The sequence below is a fragment of the Cyprinodon variegatus genome, unplaced genomic scaffold (assembly GCF_000732505.1).
Source record: "Cyprinodon variegatus isolate N-32 unplaced genomic scaffold, C_variegatus-1.0 Scaffold602, whole genome shotgun sequence".
Lineage (NCBI taxonomy): Eukaryota > Metazoa > Chordata > Actinopteri > Cyprinodontiformes > Cyprinodontidae > Cyprinodon > Cyprinodon variegatus.
This window is the reverse complement of record NW_015151055.1, coordinates 204,852-221,558: the sequence shown is the minus strand read 5'-3', so window position 1 is coordinate 221,558 and position 16,707 is coordinate 204,852. Positions and strand designations below refer to the sequence as shown.

The window sequence follows — 16,707 nt, the reverse complement described above, 5'->3', positions numbered from 1 at the left end:
CAATTCCTAAGGCGGGTTCCCAGATGTATGTGAGCGGAGCTAGGCGGAGTGAGACATGCATCTGGCTGTTGTCAGGTTTGGGGTATCCATCCAGCTCATGAGAGTTGATGCAATAGATATTATAGATATTATATCCAGAATAAATATTTCATTAATATAGTTTTTGGATAAAGACACATGAACCTTCTTCTTCTGTTTCTATCATCCAACTAGAATTTAAACATTTCTTTGTACTGTCAGATATCTGTCTATATTGTTTGAATTGTTAAAAACTTTAGTTTGTATACTTCTTAAATGAAGTTCTTTATTATCATGGCATTATAAAGCAGTTTTGAAGGTAATTTTATTATCAAACCTGTAGGGCAATAAAAAATGTTGCATATTATGGGGAAAGTTGTTGCCACCATAATAGCACACAGTGAGGCTTGTTTTCAATCAAATAATTAATTTTTAACCAAAGTTATGTTATTTTATCAAAGAGAAGTTTGATATAGATGATTTCAGGAGCTCTGCTTTAAAAAACAAGATGGATACCGGCAAATAAAACATGTGCTACTGATGTGGAGGATAGAGCGACGCATTACATGATATAGATCCTCTTACCATCACCATGTCTCCAGTGAGTGAGTTTGCCAGGTCGGTTACAGAGGAGTGGCCATCGGCGTCGGGGGGGTGACCTTTGGGGCTGTTTGCTGGTTTGTTCCCCCTGAAAGCAAAGGAAAAAAATCAGGATGACAAACAGAGAAACGTTGAAACGTTAATGAGCAGCCGTCTCATCTACGGAAGCCTGTGAGCCCAGAGGGAGGGCGGCCTCCACCTGTCTCTAAAATCATCCGCTCAGTCCAGCTCTACTTTGGATAGATGTCACCTCAAAGCACAACCAGATTTTATTTATTTAGTGGCCGTCGCTAACAAAGCCAAAGAAAACCTGCCAGGTTCTCCACAGATTAATGACACACAGACCTGAGAGCCATGATGGATGAGATATTAAACCTCAGACAATTACAGGGACGTCCTCAAAAGAAAGTTACCACAAGCAAAAAATACAAGAAATAAAACCATTCAACTTTAAATGATAGAAAATGTTTCCAATCCTTGGAAAGTTTAGAACATTTATTTCCTCTGAGGCTAAAATACATATATAAATATACAGATAAATGTAAAACATAACAGACAAACATGTATAGCCACATATAGAGGACAGACATTGCATGTTTAAATCTCTATTAATTACAACAACAAACAGCGAATCTTATAGAAACAAACAGGGAGAGACATGAGAGCTTTAGTGGTTCGGCTGGAACTGCGGTACAACTTTAATAAATGTCACATTTCATTCCCTTCCACACGCTTGGAGAGAAAACTCTTCATATATGAATAAATATAAAGAATCACAAAGAGAAAAGTAAGACCAAAATAACCATGAGAAAGGACAGAAAAAAAGCTAACTGTTGATGGACACCTGAGATGGTTATCCATTTAAATGGCCGCTCGACGAACATGAACGTCTGAACAATGAGAAAACAGTCCGGAGAAAAACAGGAACACAAACAGAGAAAATTACAAACAGACAGAAATCATAAAAGGACAAAAACCCTGGAAACAATAAATGAAAGGAAAAGACAAGCAGGCAGAGTTTTAAAAATCAGTTTTAGAAGAGATACCAAATATTAACAACATGGAGATTATGAAAACAAAAAGCATAGAGTGAGATCTAAACAAACGGCAGCACATCAGAGAGAGCAAAGAGAGCTGCTAGGAAAGGTAGGAAATGAGGGAAAGAAAGCCTGCAAACACAAGAACGGCTTAGTTTGGTCAGTTTGAGAAGAATAAAAGACACAAAATTAAAATAAAATGCACACACTATATCTTTAAGAGGAGACAAAGGAGCAAACATGCTAAAAGGAGAGAGAGAGAGAGAGAGAGAGAGAGAGCACAAAGAAAAAAGAATAAGACAATAAATACAATTGATCATCAGGAAATAAAGAAACATCTGTTTGGGTGAGATTAAAAATAAGTGAGAAATGAGAAATAATGTGATACACCATCCAAACTAGAACTTCACTAAAACCATGAAAAGGGAGAAATAATAAAAGGTGGGAAGAGCACATTTAGAGTGTTACAAAAGAGGACGTGTTGAAAAAATTCAAAAACTAAAGACGATACAAGTGGGTTTTTAAAGCAGCCTGATTTTCCAGCATTTTAGCAACACTCTAAAAGTGTGGAGTGGGAACACAGGGCCAAAGCACGGACCGGCATTGGCTACATGTGCATATTTAATATATGCAAGTAGGTGTCACTCAGACAGAGTGAAGGCAATGCCCTGGACAGGCAGGAAAACAAGGAGCCCATAAAACGTCTGTCTGTCTGGCCAGCATTCTCTATCGAACTCTTCACCTGGAAGATAGATGCGCGCTCTTAGTCGGGTGCGCCAGAAAAACTCCAAATTTGGATGAGGATCGATGTTGAATGCAATAATGTGCATTTTTGCAAAGGACAAGGACAAAACTGACTGAAGGAAAGTATACTGACAATTAGACAGACAGAAACGGCAAGCAAACAGTCCAACTGGCAGAAAATAAAATAAAATAAATAAATAAAAAAGGGAAGGGGGGGTGGGGGGAGTGCAAACATTTCAATAAGCAGGGAGGGGCCTAAAAGTCTACACACACCCTGTTGGATTCTGGGTTTTTAAATGAGAAATCAGGCTCAGGTGAATGAAATTTAAAACCTTCTTTTTGTTCATTTTATTTATTATTTGTTCTGTAAAATTCAACTGAAAAACAAACAAAAAACCAATAGATAATAATGAGTTAATAAGTCAGCACCTCCTTTAACTCTTCTTCAAACCTTTAACCTTCTTCAGGCAGAGTCCTTAAACACGCCTCACGATACTGGAGGAGATCCTCTATCTATCAACAGGTTTATCTGTGAAATGTAGATCTATACTCATTTTAGTCCTTTTCAAAACTTGGATTTTTTTTTACCCCAAAGTCTTTTTCAGTTTTCCATCTTTTTAGCGTTTTATTGTCATGTCACTTTCACAAGTACAGAGCCAGGAAATTCCCTCTCTGCATTTAACCCCTCCCCTTGGGGAGCAGTGGGCTGCCATGGTGAGGCCCCCGGGGAGCAGAGTGGGGTTAAGGGTCTGGCTCAGGGACCCAGACTGGCAGTCTGTGGGGATTCCATACTTTATGTCCTAACCAGTAGGCCGCTGTTCTGTCGGACCAGCATACCCATAGTCAATACTGGTTTATCCCTTTAGTTTATCTCTCTAGTTTGGTACGAAAAATTAACTTTAAACCACCTCGACGGGCGTTTATCCCTTTAGTCATGTACAAAAAAACAGCATAAAATACTTAATTTATGCTGTTTTTTGAAGCGTATGGCGATCTGACCTTAAATAGTTTTTTTTGTACATGACTAAAGGGATAAACGGCCGTCCAGCGTTTCTTAGAGATGATAAACCTTTACTTTAAAATAATTGCCCTGAAGGTTTAACTTTACTTTGATCAGACAAAGTTTGGGAGGTTTAAGTCGAGCCTGGAGTTTTCTGGAGGTTTCTGTGTTACCTTCTGTATTATGTTAGAAGATTTATTCATTTTAAATGTTAGACGAGTCGCATTAAAAACAGCATAAAGGTTATAAGACTCCTAATATTGATTCCACAATGTCAAACTGAGATCATCGTTGTTCACTTTAGTATCACTTTATTATTTATAGGCTGTACAGGACTCACAACTGCACACATGTACAACAATACTATTAAACAAAAGGGCGATACTTGATATATTTTCATTGTAAAATAAGAACATTTAAAATGACAACAGAACTTAGTTCTGATCTTGTAAGAGAATAACTAATTTCTCTACAGCCTTAAAGAGATAAGTGTTTTTTTTCTGTTGCTCACAGGAATGTGGAATCATTAGTTTCTCATAGTTAAAACCTGAACCACACATTTAATTACTTTTATATTAGACTTTGTCTTGTTTTAAATTTTGATATGTGGATATTTTGCTGATTTATCCTCCCTGTTTGCTGCTAATCCAATCAGACCAAGCAGAGATAGAAAAGGACTTTGTGGCAATATTTTTATTTTATTTAAGAAAGGGGATTAAGATGCTGCAGCACAATGTCAGCGTATAACCATGTAGAAAATAGAAGCTGAATTCTGTAAAATTTACTGTAAAATTGCACCAATCTTTGCTAGTTGCTCCGTAAGGCTCAGGCGTCCCGTTATTGTTATATAGCCTCAAGTTAATAAAGCTATGAAAAGCTTTTTTATGAAGAGATTCCTCTGATGCTTTTTGTTAATTCTCTTTAAACAATGACAGATAAAGGAACTAAAAGTAATCAGACTACTCAGATTAAGTAAAACTGATGGTTGTTAACTCATAAAAACACTGAAGTTCATTAAAATCAGCTAATTTTTGTTTAAGAGTGTTTTCTGCAGACTCCTGCAACCTGTTTGCAGAACATTTGTTTTATTTGACCATTTCTCCCTAAAATAGTGTTTTTTTTCAGTTGAACTTTACAGAATAGATGTCAAATTAAAGTTGAAAGAATGTTGGTCACATTTTTCATTTTAAAAAAACTCACTTTCCAAATCCACTGTGCTTTATATTAAACATGGTTGTTTGTTTTTTTCTCTGGGTTATGTATAATTTTGCTGCACTAATTCCTGTAGAGGAAACAGGAAATCTGGTCCATGTATTCCGCAGCGAGGGGAGACTAGTATGGATGGAAGAGTGAACACCTTCAATTATTCATTCTCCCTCGTGCTTCATCCAAGGGTTCAGTGCGTTCTCAGGTGAAAGCTGCAGCAGCTTCCTGCCTCCAGGCTGTTGAAACAGGGTGGCTGAGACTGCAGCTCAGCTTCACCAACTTTTTCCTCTCCATGTTTCAAAAACTAATTCCACAGTTTTCTTCTCAATATCTAAGAAAGTAATATTAATTTTGGCAAAAACAACTGATATGATTCTGGCGCCGATGGCGTCTCTGTCATCCAACCCTTCAGGGGCTGTTATGGTAGATCTGAGTCTGTAGAGCCTGCAGTTCTCTACAGTGTCCAGTGGGAGGCAGAGTGGGCTCAGATCAGACTCTCCCACAACTAAGACACAAAAAGTGGGCTGTTGGCATAGCAACGACTCTGGAAATATAGACCATATATGTGGGTTTGGGGATGTCTGTTGGGAGTGGACCCAAGGGTGTGTCTGAAAAGGTGGGGGGGTTCAGGAGGGGATGCAACACACAAGCAAACACACTGAGAACAAAGAAGATTTAGGATATATGACAGGTACGGGTGAGAGCCTCGCAGACACACGTGAACGGACATATGGAGGCAGGCAGGCATACTTTGGGTTTCACCGTCCTGTGATACTATCCTGTTTGGTTACCTGACCGAGGGCCAGCGGCTCGAAGAGAGGGGGAGGGGGGCAAAGACACTCCACTTCTAGGCTGGAGAGAGACGCGAGAAAGAGAGCCCAACCCAGACCCTCCACACCCCACTTTTTTTTTCAAAACATTCAGACTTTCCACTGGTCTGCAAACAAACAAACATGCTGAGATCATGGAGTGATGTATTTCAACATCTATGCTCAATTTCATTGCCACCCACTTTTTATATCACGCTTTGGAAGTGCAGCTCACTTTCAGAGATCATAGTGAGAACTGCTGCACATGGCTGCTTACATAAGTCTTTCTCCACACGAACCACATCAGCATTCGCATTCCACTGAATCCTGCCGTCTCTTTAAAAGCTGTTTGCTTGACTTTCAGGTACGACTAATTACCTGCATTCTGGAACAGTAATTTAGCCTAAAATAGCTTCATTTTGTAAAATCCCATTTCAGTAATAAGCATCAAATGACGATGGTTTCATTGAAGACAAACCATGGAAATTAGTAAATTCTACATTTCACAGCAGATAAGGAAAAAATATTTAGAAGCGGAGAAAATAAACCAATTTTTTCCTCTGCATAAATCCACAGCTAAAGTAGGAGAAAGAGTTAAAACAACTAGAATTAGTCATGGATTCTGCTTTTCTCAGGGAACAAAGGGTTAGAATTTGCTGCAGAAGTTCACCTTCTCCTGTATGTTGCTTTTTTCAGCAGATAGTGCTGAATGATAATCCATGCCACATCTTTCAGAGTATTATTTTGTAAAAAAAAAAATATTTTGCTCTCCTTTTCACATTTAGGTGCAACTTTATGTGAGTTTTTCACATGCATTCTAATAAACTGCAGATAATTGTTTTTTTTTGTACACGGACAAAATAATAAAATAATAAATGCATTTTTTTAAACGAGGTGCTGTTAGTGTCTTTATTCACAGCTCTCTGTTCTGCTTCCCTTTATAGCCTCCCAATACTCCCTGCAATTTTGCATTCATGCCTCAGAGCTCCATCCAAGCAACTACCTCATCATCCTCAGCAATATCAACAACACAAAGTCAGGATTTTTTTGTGTTTAAGGTCCAGTAAAACCAGATAGTTTGCTGTAAATGTTTGGAATGCATTGCAGGGATTCCTCTGAGGGTGAGGCAGCTGCATTTCTGATACCTGTTCTGAGGCAGGATACAGGAGTCCGGGGTTAATGCCGCTAAAAGCTCCTCTCCCAGTCCACCATCAATCTGAAAGAACCATTTGAGAATCTATCCCTGCACAGACCTGCTGGATAAAAAGCCCCCAGCTTTCACACATGGATGTGAAGTGCACTCTCAATGCTCTCATTGAGGAAGGGAGGATTTGTACTTCTTTCTACTATTCTCCACTGACCTGTAACTGTATGCATTGACTTTGTGACTATTTTATCTGTGGCTAAATACCTTATTTCTATGACTGTCTTAACATGCAGCTGAGTTCAACTTGCCTCCAGTGATGTGCAAACGAATGCGGAGCCGGAGGGAGCTACTGCCTTGGGGACGGTGTTATGCAGAGCCCCTAAAGACTCTGGTGATTATGTCAGGCTTAGAAAGCCTTTGTTACAGGAGGAGGGCTGTGTCAGACCAGCAATGCATGGAATAATCAATTTATGTAGGAATTCTAATAAAGAATACAAGCATTTAGTTCTGTATTAAAACACTGTAAAGTGTATTAAGTCTGTAAAAAATACTCCTGTGAGTGTTAAGTTAGTTCATTGCGATGATTTCAGTCAAATAATCGTTGATGTTCTCCGTCATTATCTCCTGGGAGTTCCTACTCATGCATTCATCAAACTGGCACCTTCTAAGGCTCAGACTTTTAGTTAGATTAATTAACTCCAAAGTGAATACTGTATTTTGAGCGCTACATTTTTTAACCCTAACCCTTTTACACATTTGATCTGACTTTCTTGGCTCCATTGGTTCCTTCGTGGGTGAAGTGATATCGGCTTGCACTCCTGTGCTCTGGGATCCAGCTCCTTAAGAGAGACTGGACTCTCTTCTACACTGGAAAACCAGAGGGGTGGAGTGGGTCCTTGTGCCTGTGGGTAGGGGGCAGGTCTATGACTGTTGTCTCAGCTTTGGGTTGAACAGCACTACAAGGCCATCTCTGTGACCTATGCTGGATAACGCCCCTCTCTGGGATTCATTCATTCTACTGGGGGGCTTCAATGCCCATGTGAAAGTGACACCTCAAGGGGTGTGATGAGGAATAAAACCAAAGCTCTGAACCTGGTTAGTGTTTGATTATTGGACCACTGTACAAGTCATTGATTGTCTATGATGTGACGGCTGCATTGAATGCAAGAGGTTGCACTGCAACCGAAGGGTTGTGCTTGGCACCACAACACCCAAAGGTTAATTCCTGACTTTTTAGTTGTATCTTCTAATCCTGGGCCACATGTCTTGGAGACTTGGGTGAAGACAGAGAGAGAGCTGTCACCACCTATTGGTGAGTTGGACATGTTTGCAAAAGGAGGAAGCTTGAGTGAATCGACAGGCCCAAATGAGTAGGTAGGGTGTGAGAGTATAGGGAGCATTCAGTCAGAGATATTTACAACTCCTACCTCTAGAAGAGCCTCTCTTGGATGCCTGGGAGAGGCTAGAGACATAGGCCATTTCTCAATATGTGTACTTGTGCGTTCTTATGTGCTTGTGAAACGTCAACAGCTCTAGTCCTGCTCCAATTCACAAGAACACAAGAGGAACACAAGGCTTCGGAGTGGATGAGATGCTTTCTGAGAACCTTAGTATGGGCAGGTTTTTCAAGGCATCGCTAAGGGCCAGAGGGGGTGGACTGGGGACCGGGGGATTTCATCCCAACGGTGGCCGATGAAGAGCTGTGCTATCAGGGAGGCACTCAGAGTAGAGCTGCTTCTCCTCCACACCGACAGGAGTCAGCTGAGGTGGAAACCCCTAACCCTAACCCTAAATTCTAGGTCTATGCCTAAACCTAAACTGAGACTCTGATGCTAATTCTAATCTGATTCTAAAAACCTAATCTCTAACCCCTAACCCTAACCCTAAATTCTAGGTCTATGCCTAAACCTAAACTGAGACTCTGATGCTAATTCTAATCTGATTCTAAAAACCTAATCTCTAACCCCTAACCCTAACCCTAGACTCCAGTTGCAGGCATGCCCCACTGGAAAGAGGTCCAGTTCCAAGCTAAGGTGGAGGACCAATGTCTCTTGGTTGACCTAGAATGCCTCTGGTGTCTAGGTCTTCTGGGGAAGGGATGGAGAAGGTGTCTGAGGAGAGAGGCGTCTGGGCTTCTCCACTGAGAGGTCTTCCCAGATAAAGGAGGTCTTTAGAAAATATCTATCGTGTTGTGATTGCTGTGATTGTATTAGGGTTAAGGTTAGATTTTTGTTTTTAAGAAAGTCACTTTTACAAAATAAAACAATAAATAATTGCATAAAAGAATGCAAATACACTTAAACAGAATATTCATATCAAAACAAAATTATGTTGGATTAATAAAGATAATCAAGAAAAACATACAATATAAAAAAAGGTATACAAGGAAAAAATAAAAATTCTTAAAAATAAAAACATAAAGACAACCACAAAGAACAGAATAACACTTCCAAAACAAAATCAAAGAGAGGAGGAAGAAAATATAAAACTTTTCCTGCAGTATATTTTAATAATCAATGTTTTTTAAGGCTTTGTTTCTGTTTTAGTTGAAGCGGAATGACTGCCAGCTATAATCAGTGGAACGGTCTCTTCTCTATGAGACTAATGATTTTAATAAACCACTGCGAACTCAAACAAACTAATTAATATTGATTTAGCTCATAACACTCTCCTACTGTTTTTATATCTATTTAAGCAACCTAATATGCTCATTAATAATCAAAATGGTATCACATGGTCCACATAGCGATAAATAGGGTGCATCGTGTCTTTAAGGCAAACAAGTATACATCCCTGTCTATTAATATCTATGAGGAGAAAAAAAGCCCTCGCTGGCTTACACAGAATTATGTAACGACGTGCATGGATGAATAATTAAAGGACCAGAGGCAAGTGGATGGAATGTTAATGTAGCACAAAGATACGCATCCCTCCTCCTCTGTGCTGAGGTCCTGTTCTCATTGGAGCCGCTCTGCTCTGAGGGGATCTGGACTGAGCTCTTCACAGCGATGAGCGGCCGAAGCAAACCTGCACAATATGTTCACTGAATTGTAACTGAATTCTTTGAGTCAAAACCAATGAGGCATTAAGCAGCTACTCTAACACGCTAATTGGACCTTCTTAGAAAACACAACTTATGGATGCCTGGTAGGTTAACGTCTCATCATACAACCTTTCCTCGCTGTCACTGGTCAGAAAGACTTCATCAGAGGAGCAGCAGTTCAAGCCGTCAGTCGGCTGTGATGCACTTCAGAAACGCACCAGCAGTGAGAGTGCTTCCTCCCGGCTACGGCACACATGAGGCCCATGAATAATGAATATCGCACATCCAACACCTTTGCATTTATCTGGATTGCTTTTAACCATAAACATGGAGCTCAGAAATATTAACAGAGCTGTCATTATTTGGGCCTCCAGTATGATTAGATAATGGGAGTAAAGAGCAGCAGACATGGAGGAATCATTTCCAAGCTAATGGAAATCAGTGCATCAACACTGTCAAAATACTTCACAGTAAAAGACCCAAATTGATAATTTTATTACAATTACATACATATCATTAGATATATGTATAGCATTAGATATATAAGTAGCAATTTAAAGTGCGTTTGTTTAGGGGAATCTTTTAACTTGTCTGTATGGATTTTGTTTTATCGTGTCAATAGAATCATCAAGAGGCTTTATGTTTATGTTGCGGTGCACAGAGGTGCCAATTAAAGTACAAATACTTTGTTACCTTTCTTAAAAGCAGGAAAGAGGATTCTGGGGTGAAAGATATCTCCAAAGGCTGTTAGTGTATTTTTGAGTCATAAAAGTTCTCTACGCTGGAAACGCCTCTGCCGGTAATTTTGTGTTTCGCCTATAGAGGCAGCAGAGAGCCAGGATGCACCTAGTCAGCAGGAAATCTCCATAAGAAGAAGAAGAGGTCTCTGCGGGCGATATCAAATACAGCACCAACTACAGAATTAAATCTAATTTACATTTTTTGTATTATTATTGTATTTTTTAATTTTTGTATTATTGCAGCATTCTGACGTAAGCTTGCAATACAGGTAGGTCACTCCATTTATTGTTTGTATTTGTTTTTATTATTTAGTGTAACCTTGATAGATCTAAGTTAAATTCTATTCAGTTTATTTCTATAGCTCTAATTGCAGTAAAATCAACTCTGAAATTCTGACATTGATACAGAGCAGCACCATGTGTAACCTGACTGTTAAAATGGACTTTTTAGGTCTTACATTAATCGCAGCTCATTTTACTGTCAGTGACGTTCCCTGAATCTCCTAACATCCTGGATTTAACAATCTGGCTAGGCTTAAAACTTTCCTTTGATAAAGCTTCTAGTTAGAGTGGCTCAGGTTATCCTGATCTATCTCTATAGTTCTGCTGCTATAGGCTTAGACTGCTGGAGGACATAGGGACCCCTTTTTCATCATTCTGCTTCATTCTATCTCTATTCTCCCACTCTGCAGAATCTGTTAGTTCAATCTCTAACGTTCTGCTCTCTCTGCTTTTTCTCATAGTAGCTTCATCTGGTCTGTTCCTGTTTGGCTGTGACTCCATCCTGGAGAGAAATATCAGCTGTGCTGCTGCCATCAACACCTTTGTTTCTAGATGTTGGAGCTTGGCCTGTTTTCCAGTGTAGTCCTGTTTCTCTGACTGTGACTAACTGGATGTGCTCTCTTCATCCTCTGACATGGGAGCTGGCTCGGAGCTCGTCTGCCTGGCTGTGTGTTTCCTGGACGGGGCCGCCTGTGGAGCTGGTTGGCAGTTGCCTTTTGTATCTATGCTTCTTTTTCTATGTCTGCTTCTGTCTCCTTGAACCCCAGTGGGCCTCAGCAGATGGCCGCTCACACTGAGCCTGGTTCTGCTGGAGGTTTCTTCCTGTTCAAAGGGAGTTTTTCCTCTCCACTGTCGCTACAAGCATGCTTAGTGTGAGGGATTGCTGAAGAGTCAATGAGTCGATGCAATCAGCTGGTTTTCCTTAGATAGAAAACTTTGAATCAATCTGACTGGATGATCTGGTTGATCTGGATCTATAAAGTGACCTGAGATGACATGATGTGAATTGGAGCTATAGAAATAGACTGAATAGAATTGAAATTGAACAATCTAAACTATACCTTTAATGTATGATACAGTTTTAGTGAAAAAAATAAAGACAAATAAACAATTAAAGAAAAGTTTTGTTGTTTTACTTTGTGAAACATAAAACGCTGTTTTAATGTTTCCATTTCCCTTTTCTAAGGTTTTGTTTTTGTGTATTTGTTTTATTAATGTTGGTATATTAAAGACAGTATAAAGTATAAAAGGTATATATCTATTTACTTATTTTTAGATCTTTTTTAACCACCTATGGTTTCCCAGAGACACAATGAGATTTCATGAAGTGTAACAGAAGCAATGCATGAGGAGATGAGTGATGATCCATGATTGAAAGCTGTTCAGGGTTGGAAGGTGGTGAAACATAAATGAAAGTGTGGTTTTCTGCAACACCTTAGAATAGAAGTTGTATTGTGAGTTTGATTGATTATATAGACACCTGTGAACGCAGCGTAGACACGCCAAGGGGATCATACATTCCCTTTAAGCTTATACTTTAGATTTTTGATAAATTGCTGACAGCAAATATTTGATTCAGCCTCAAAACTAAGCAGCCAGATATCAAATGTTCATTTTATATAAAAAAATATATATATATATATTTCCTAACCTTGACAGAGAACAAAAAAGAAATAATAGCAAATGAAATTAGTCGACCTCACTGAAGGCTGATAGGTTGATCAATGCAAAGCTTTCAATGTGGGCATAAACTGACAGTCGTTCTGATTTAAAGTCCTAAAGATTATATGAACCACAGGTTAATCCTGAACATATCATAGTGCCCTCAGTCATCAGGGTGGATCCTGGGGGCCACACACTGCTTCCCACTCGCTTTTTAGTCAATTAGTGGATTTTGTAACCCATTTGTAAAGGTTTCACCAAATGCAAAAAAAAAAAGCTGAAAAGGACAAAGCTGTTTGAAGCCAAGTGAAAATAAAAAGCTGCCTTTATAGCAGCGTTCTAAAAACGGAGATAAAAGCTGCTCAGACGATCTGTCCTTGAATTTCCCTCTAATGTCGGATTAAAAAATTAACCTTTAAAACAACATCAAATATTTAAGACTTCTAAATAGCAAAATTATTTGCTGTCTTTATGTTAAAATTCATCCCACATTCAGAGTTTGTTAAGCCGGTCGTACGCTGTAAGATTTTTCTGTCCTTTTTCGGCTGATTCTTCTAGATTTTTTCGATTGGGGTGGCTTTTCGGCTGGGTGTTGGTTGTTTTGTTGACCGGGGGTTATGGGGGGGGAACAACCCCCAAAGACCAACCCCCCCCCCCATCAGGAATCATAAGGTCAGGAGAAAATCAAAGTTGTTTCAAAAGATGAGGCTGCTGCATAAAACCTGGAACTCAAACCTATTTCTGACATTTCTAATTGAAAAATCTTCCTGGATGGAAGAGAAACGTCTTCAGACTTGGAAACAAAGTCCAGAGGATTGATTTTATTTATTTTTTTGGAACGACTCTGACCTGGAGGACGGAGAATCTCCACCACCTCAAACATGTTTTAAATCCAGTCGGCCGTCTTTAGGTGGTCGTGGGCAAATCACTCAGTGGGCAAACAAGGATTCTTCTTCTTCTTCTTCTCAGATAAAAACCCAGCAGCATGGCGGGGGGGCAATGAGTGAAATGGAGTTCTTTCTGTCAAACTGACAGACCGTAGTAGCCACGTTAGCTCAGCCATGTCTTTGTCCAAATACGTCGTCTCCTTTTCTTTTTAGGGCTTTCAGCACTAAATTACCCAAATATCCAAGGCAGCGCGTTTCACTCTAGTGAGCTTCATGTTCCTCTGCTACTGGTTTGGCTTCCAGATAGACGAGTCCGAGTGGCGCCATCTCACTGCGGAGCTGAGTCCCACCTGGTTTTTAGACGTAGAGTGTGAGCAGGTAGATCGCATCAGAGCGTCGGGTCGCACAGCGGGAGAACAAACATGGTGAGCTGGGAACTTTTAAACCCTGCGGTTTCATCGTACGATGTGAGCTGTAGCAGCGTGCAACGATTTAAAATACCGTACAGAGTACGCCCGGCTTAAATAAAAAGGTAGTCAGAGGTAAATTGGGATTTATTTACACTCTTCAACCATTTTTATAGAGTTCTGTCACTAAATCATAAGAAACGTGGGGGGAGGTAATTTAATCTAAATTGATTGCAGTTACAAATTAGGGTTAGGGTTAGATTAGGTAAGATTTACTGTTAGGTCTGTGGAGCAAAATCCTGATAATCTGGATGAACATCAGCGGATAAAGAAAATGGCCTGAGCTATTTGCTTAACATGACGCTGAAGTCGTTTATTAAAACTGGTCCCATTCCACTAGAGAATCCAGAGCTAATTATTTCAGGAGATAGCAAGGAAGCAGGGCTGGATCGTCCTCACAGACGAGTGGAAATATTTTGGACTCGGAGTGTGTAACTTGGCTGACGAGGAAGAGGCTATTTTTGGCTGCATGTTTATGTAAGTGACTAACGTGTTGTGGAATAATGAGGAGGCTCTCCGGGCCCTCTGCAGAGACGAGACTCTCAGAGCGGCGGAGGGTGATTGAAGGAAGCTAATGAGCACGAGGAAGAAAGACGAACACGGGAATGAAAAGGGCTAGGATAATAAAAAGAATGAAAATGCAAAGGAAATACGACAATTACCAGCAGGAGGCCTCAGACAAGCAGGCTGAGGGAAATAGTGAGGAGAATGGTGAATGGTGTTACTGTGATGGAGACAATGATTATGGTGATGGTGGCAAATAAAAGTCCACTGGCATGGGAAAACACAGTTTATCTCATTGTTGAAAATGCTGCAGCTAAAAGCGTAATAAAGGAGTGAAGAACCAATGAGCATCGCACTCTGATGCTTTATGAGCTCGTTTTATCTCTCTTAGCGATCTCACCTCTGTTTTTTACATTTGCATAGTCTGAACTAATTTCTTTATCAAAAAAAAAAAGGCTCTGCTCTTCATCGGTAGTGAATAATTCGAATCCCGTTTCCCTTTCATGCACTTTCCTCACACACATACTCACAAAGACTCTCATACAGTAGCTGGTACCTCTTCTCAGGAGGGGGCTCCTGATTGGCTGCTGGTGCTGCCTGCGCCGTTTCCTGCAGGTCAGGGATATTGGCAAAGTCATCTTGCTCTGCAACACCAATGGCCAAAGCCAGGACCACCAGCTTTCCTTCACTGGCTCCCAGTAAAGACAAAAGAAACGCAGTGGATAGAAGAAGAGGCAGGAAAAAAAGGCAGGCAGCCAAAGGAGACATTTGACAGAAACAAGGAGATGGAGAGATAATTTCAGGAAGTCAGACGGAAGATAGGAAGTTTGGAAAAGGAAGTAGAAAAGAGAACAATATCAGAGAAACAGAGCATGTCATTAAAACAACAAAAAACACAACAAACCCGCCTGCAGCGAGAGATTTACCCGGGGAAGGATATCGGTCAAAATGTTTGGCTTTTCACACAGTTTCTGTTTTCAATGACTTTGCTGAGTTTAAGGTTATGTTTCCAGATGATGACATCATCAGGTGAACCGCAGTCTGGAAAGAAACCACCTTCATCCACATTTTTCCACAGACTGGGAGGAAAAACCTGATGAGGTCATCACGCCCAAAGCTTCCTATTGGACAGCTTCAAATTGGTCATAGTGAAAAGGTGACCTTATTTGAAAATATTGTATTATTATAAGCTGCTTAATTAGATACTATAGACAGCCTGGAAAAGGCTGGAAAAGTCTGGAAAAGGCTGGAAGTTGATCATATTTTAGGATCAAAAAATGAATAACAATAATAATAAATAACAGAGAAATATATTTCCTTTTACAAACTTTATTCCCTTCCTTATGTTAGCATCCTTTTTGTCCTTCCTTTCTTCTTTCCTTCTTCGTAAACTCGTCTTTAAATCGGTTGTTTTTCCTCCCTCCCTCCCTCCCTTCTTTCCTTCCTCCCTTCCTTCCTTCCTTGTACGATCAGTATTTAACCTTCCTAAAATATTCTAGCAGGGACTAAAGGAAAGTGTTAGAATGCATGAAGTAACATAAATGCTCGGTTTGTTGAAATCAATAAATATGTGAAATGAGGTGAAAGTGTCCCGAATAGAATTTGGATAATATGAACTTTATAATGAGGCGATTTTCTTTTTGACGGGTGCCGTCTGTGAGTTGTGTTAATCTGAAGGAGGATTTAAAGACCTAAAAAGCTCAGGAATCATCGTCACTGATGTATAACAGGGAGATTATTTCACAAACTTAGAGTCATTGAGCGAAAAGCTTTATGCATGAAAAAAAGAGCAGATTGTAAAGTTCAGGTTTATATCTCCCCACAGCTTGACAGCAACATATTTCCACAGTCAGGGGCTTAAGCTAAAGGACTGCGGGTTTGGATGAGGGTAAGGAGGGGGAATTAAAGCGTGAGGGGATGAGGGGAGGAAAGTGGTTGGATTTGTAGAGCAGCTGTGTCGCTCTGGAGGAGATGAAATGAGAAGAGTGAGAGAGCAGTGACCCAGAAAAAGATGAAACACGGCGTACACCTCCAGATACTCCATCTTTCAAATAGAAACAATTAGTCCAGATCTTCTTAACGAGGCTTAATAAAATCTTAACTGTGCAGAAAGACGCCCCTGATGTTCAGGGAGAAAAGGATGAATGTGGAGCGAAAGCAGAAGGAAGGAAAATAAGCAGACAAATGACTGAGAGTGGAAATGTCTTAAACATGTGTGGCTGTTGACGTGCAAGCTGCTCAAAATCGAGGCCATTAGGAGTCATTAATTAATTAACTTGATGAGAATAAAGACTCCACCTGCTTTTCGCTACTTCTATAAACCTGTAGTGATATTAGGCTAAATTTAATTAAATTAGCGTTTATCAGATTATCACAATCCAACACAAATCAGCCCAAAGTCTAAAGGAAAGAATCTCTATTGCATCACAAATTAATATGATTTCTGAATATTTCTAATCATTTGGAATTTAGTCACAACTAAATATTTCAACTATTCTAATATTTTCATATTAGGCAAAAAAAAAAAGAAAAATCATCAGAATGATCACAAACCAGCTAAT

General features: G+C 39.8%; 1 protein-coding gene across 1 annotated transcript in view; it reads right to left on the bottom strand.

Annotated features, from left to right (window-relative positions):
* Positions 1 to 16,707, bottom strand: part of LOC107096147 — a 162,730-nt gene that overhangs the window by 10,851 nt on the left and 135,172 nt on the right. Inside the window, exons 7-8 of the mRNA XM_015392663.1 lie at positions 14,703 to 14,834; positions 604 to 706 (exon numbers count right to left, since the gene is read on the bottom strand). Of these exons, the coding sequence (XP_015248149.1) occupies positions 604 to 706; positions 14,703 to 14,834 (235 nt within the window). The remainder of the gene's footprint in view (positions 1 to 603; positions 707 to 14,702; positions 14,835 to 16,707) is intronic.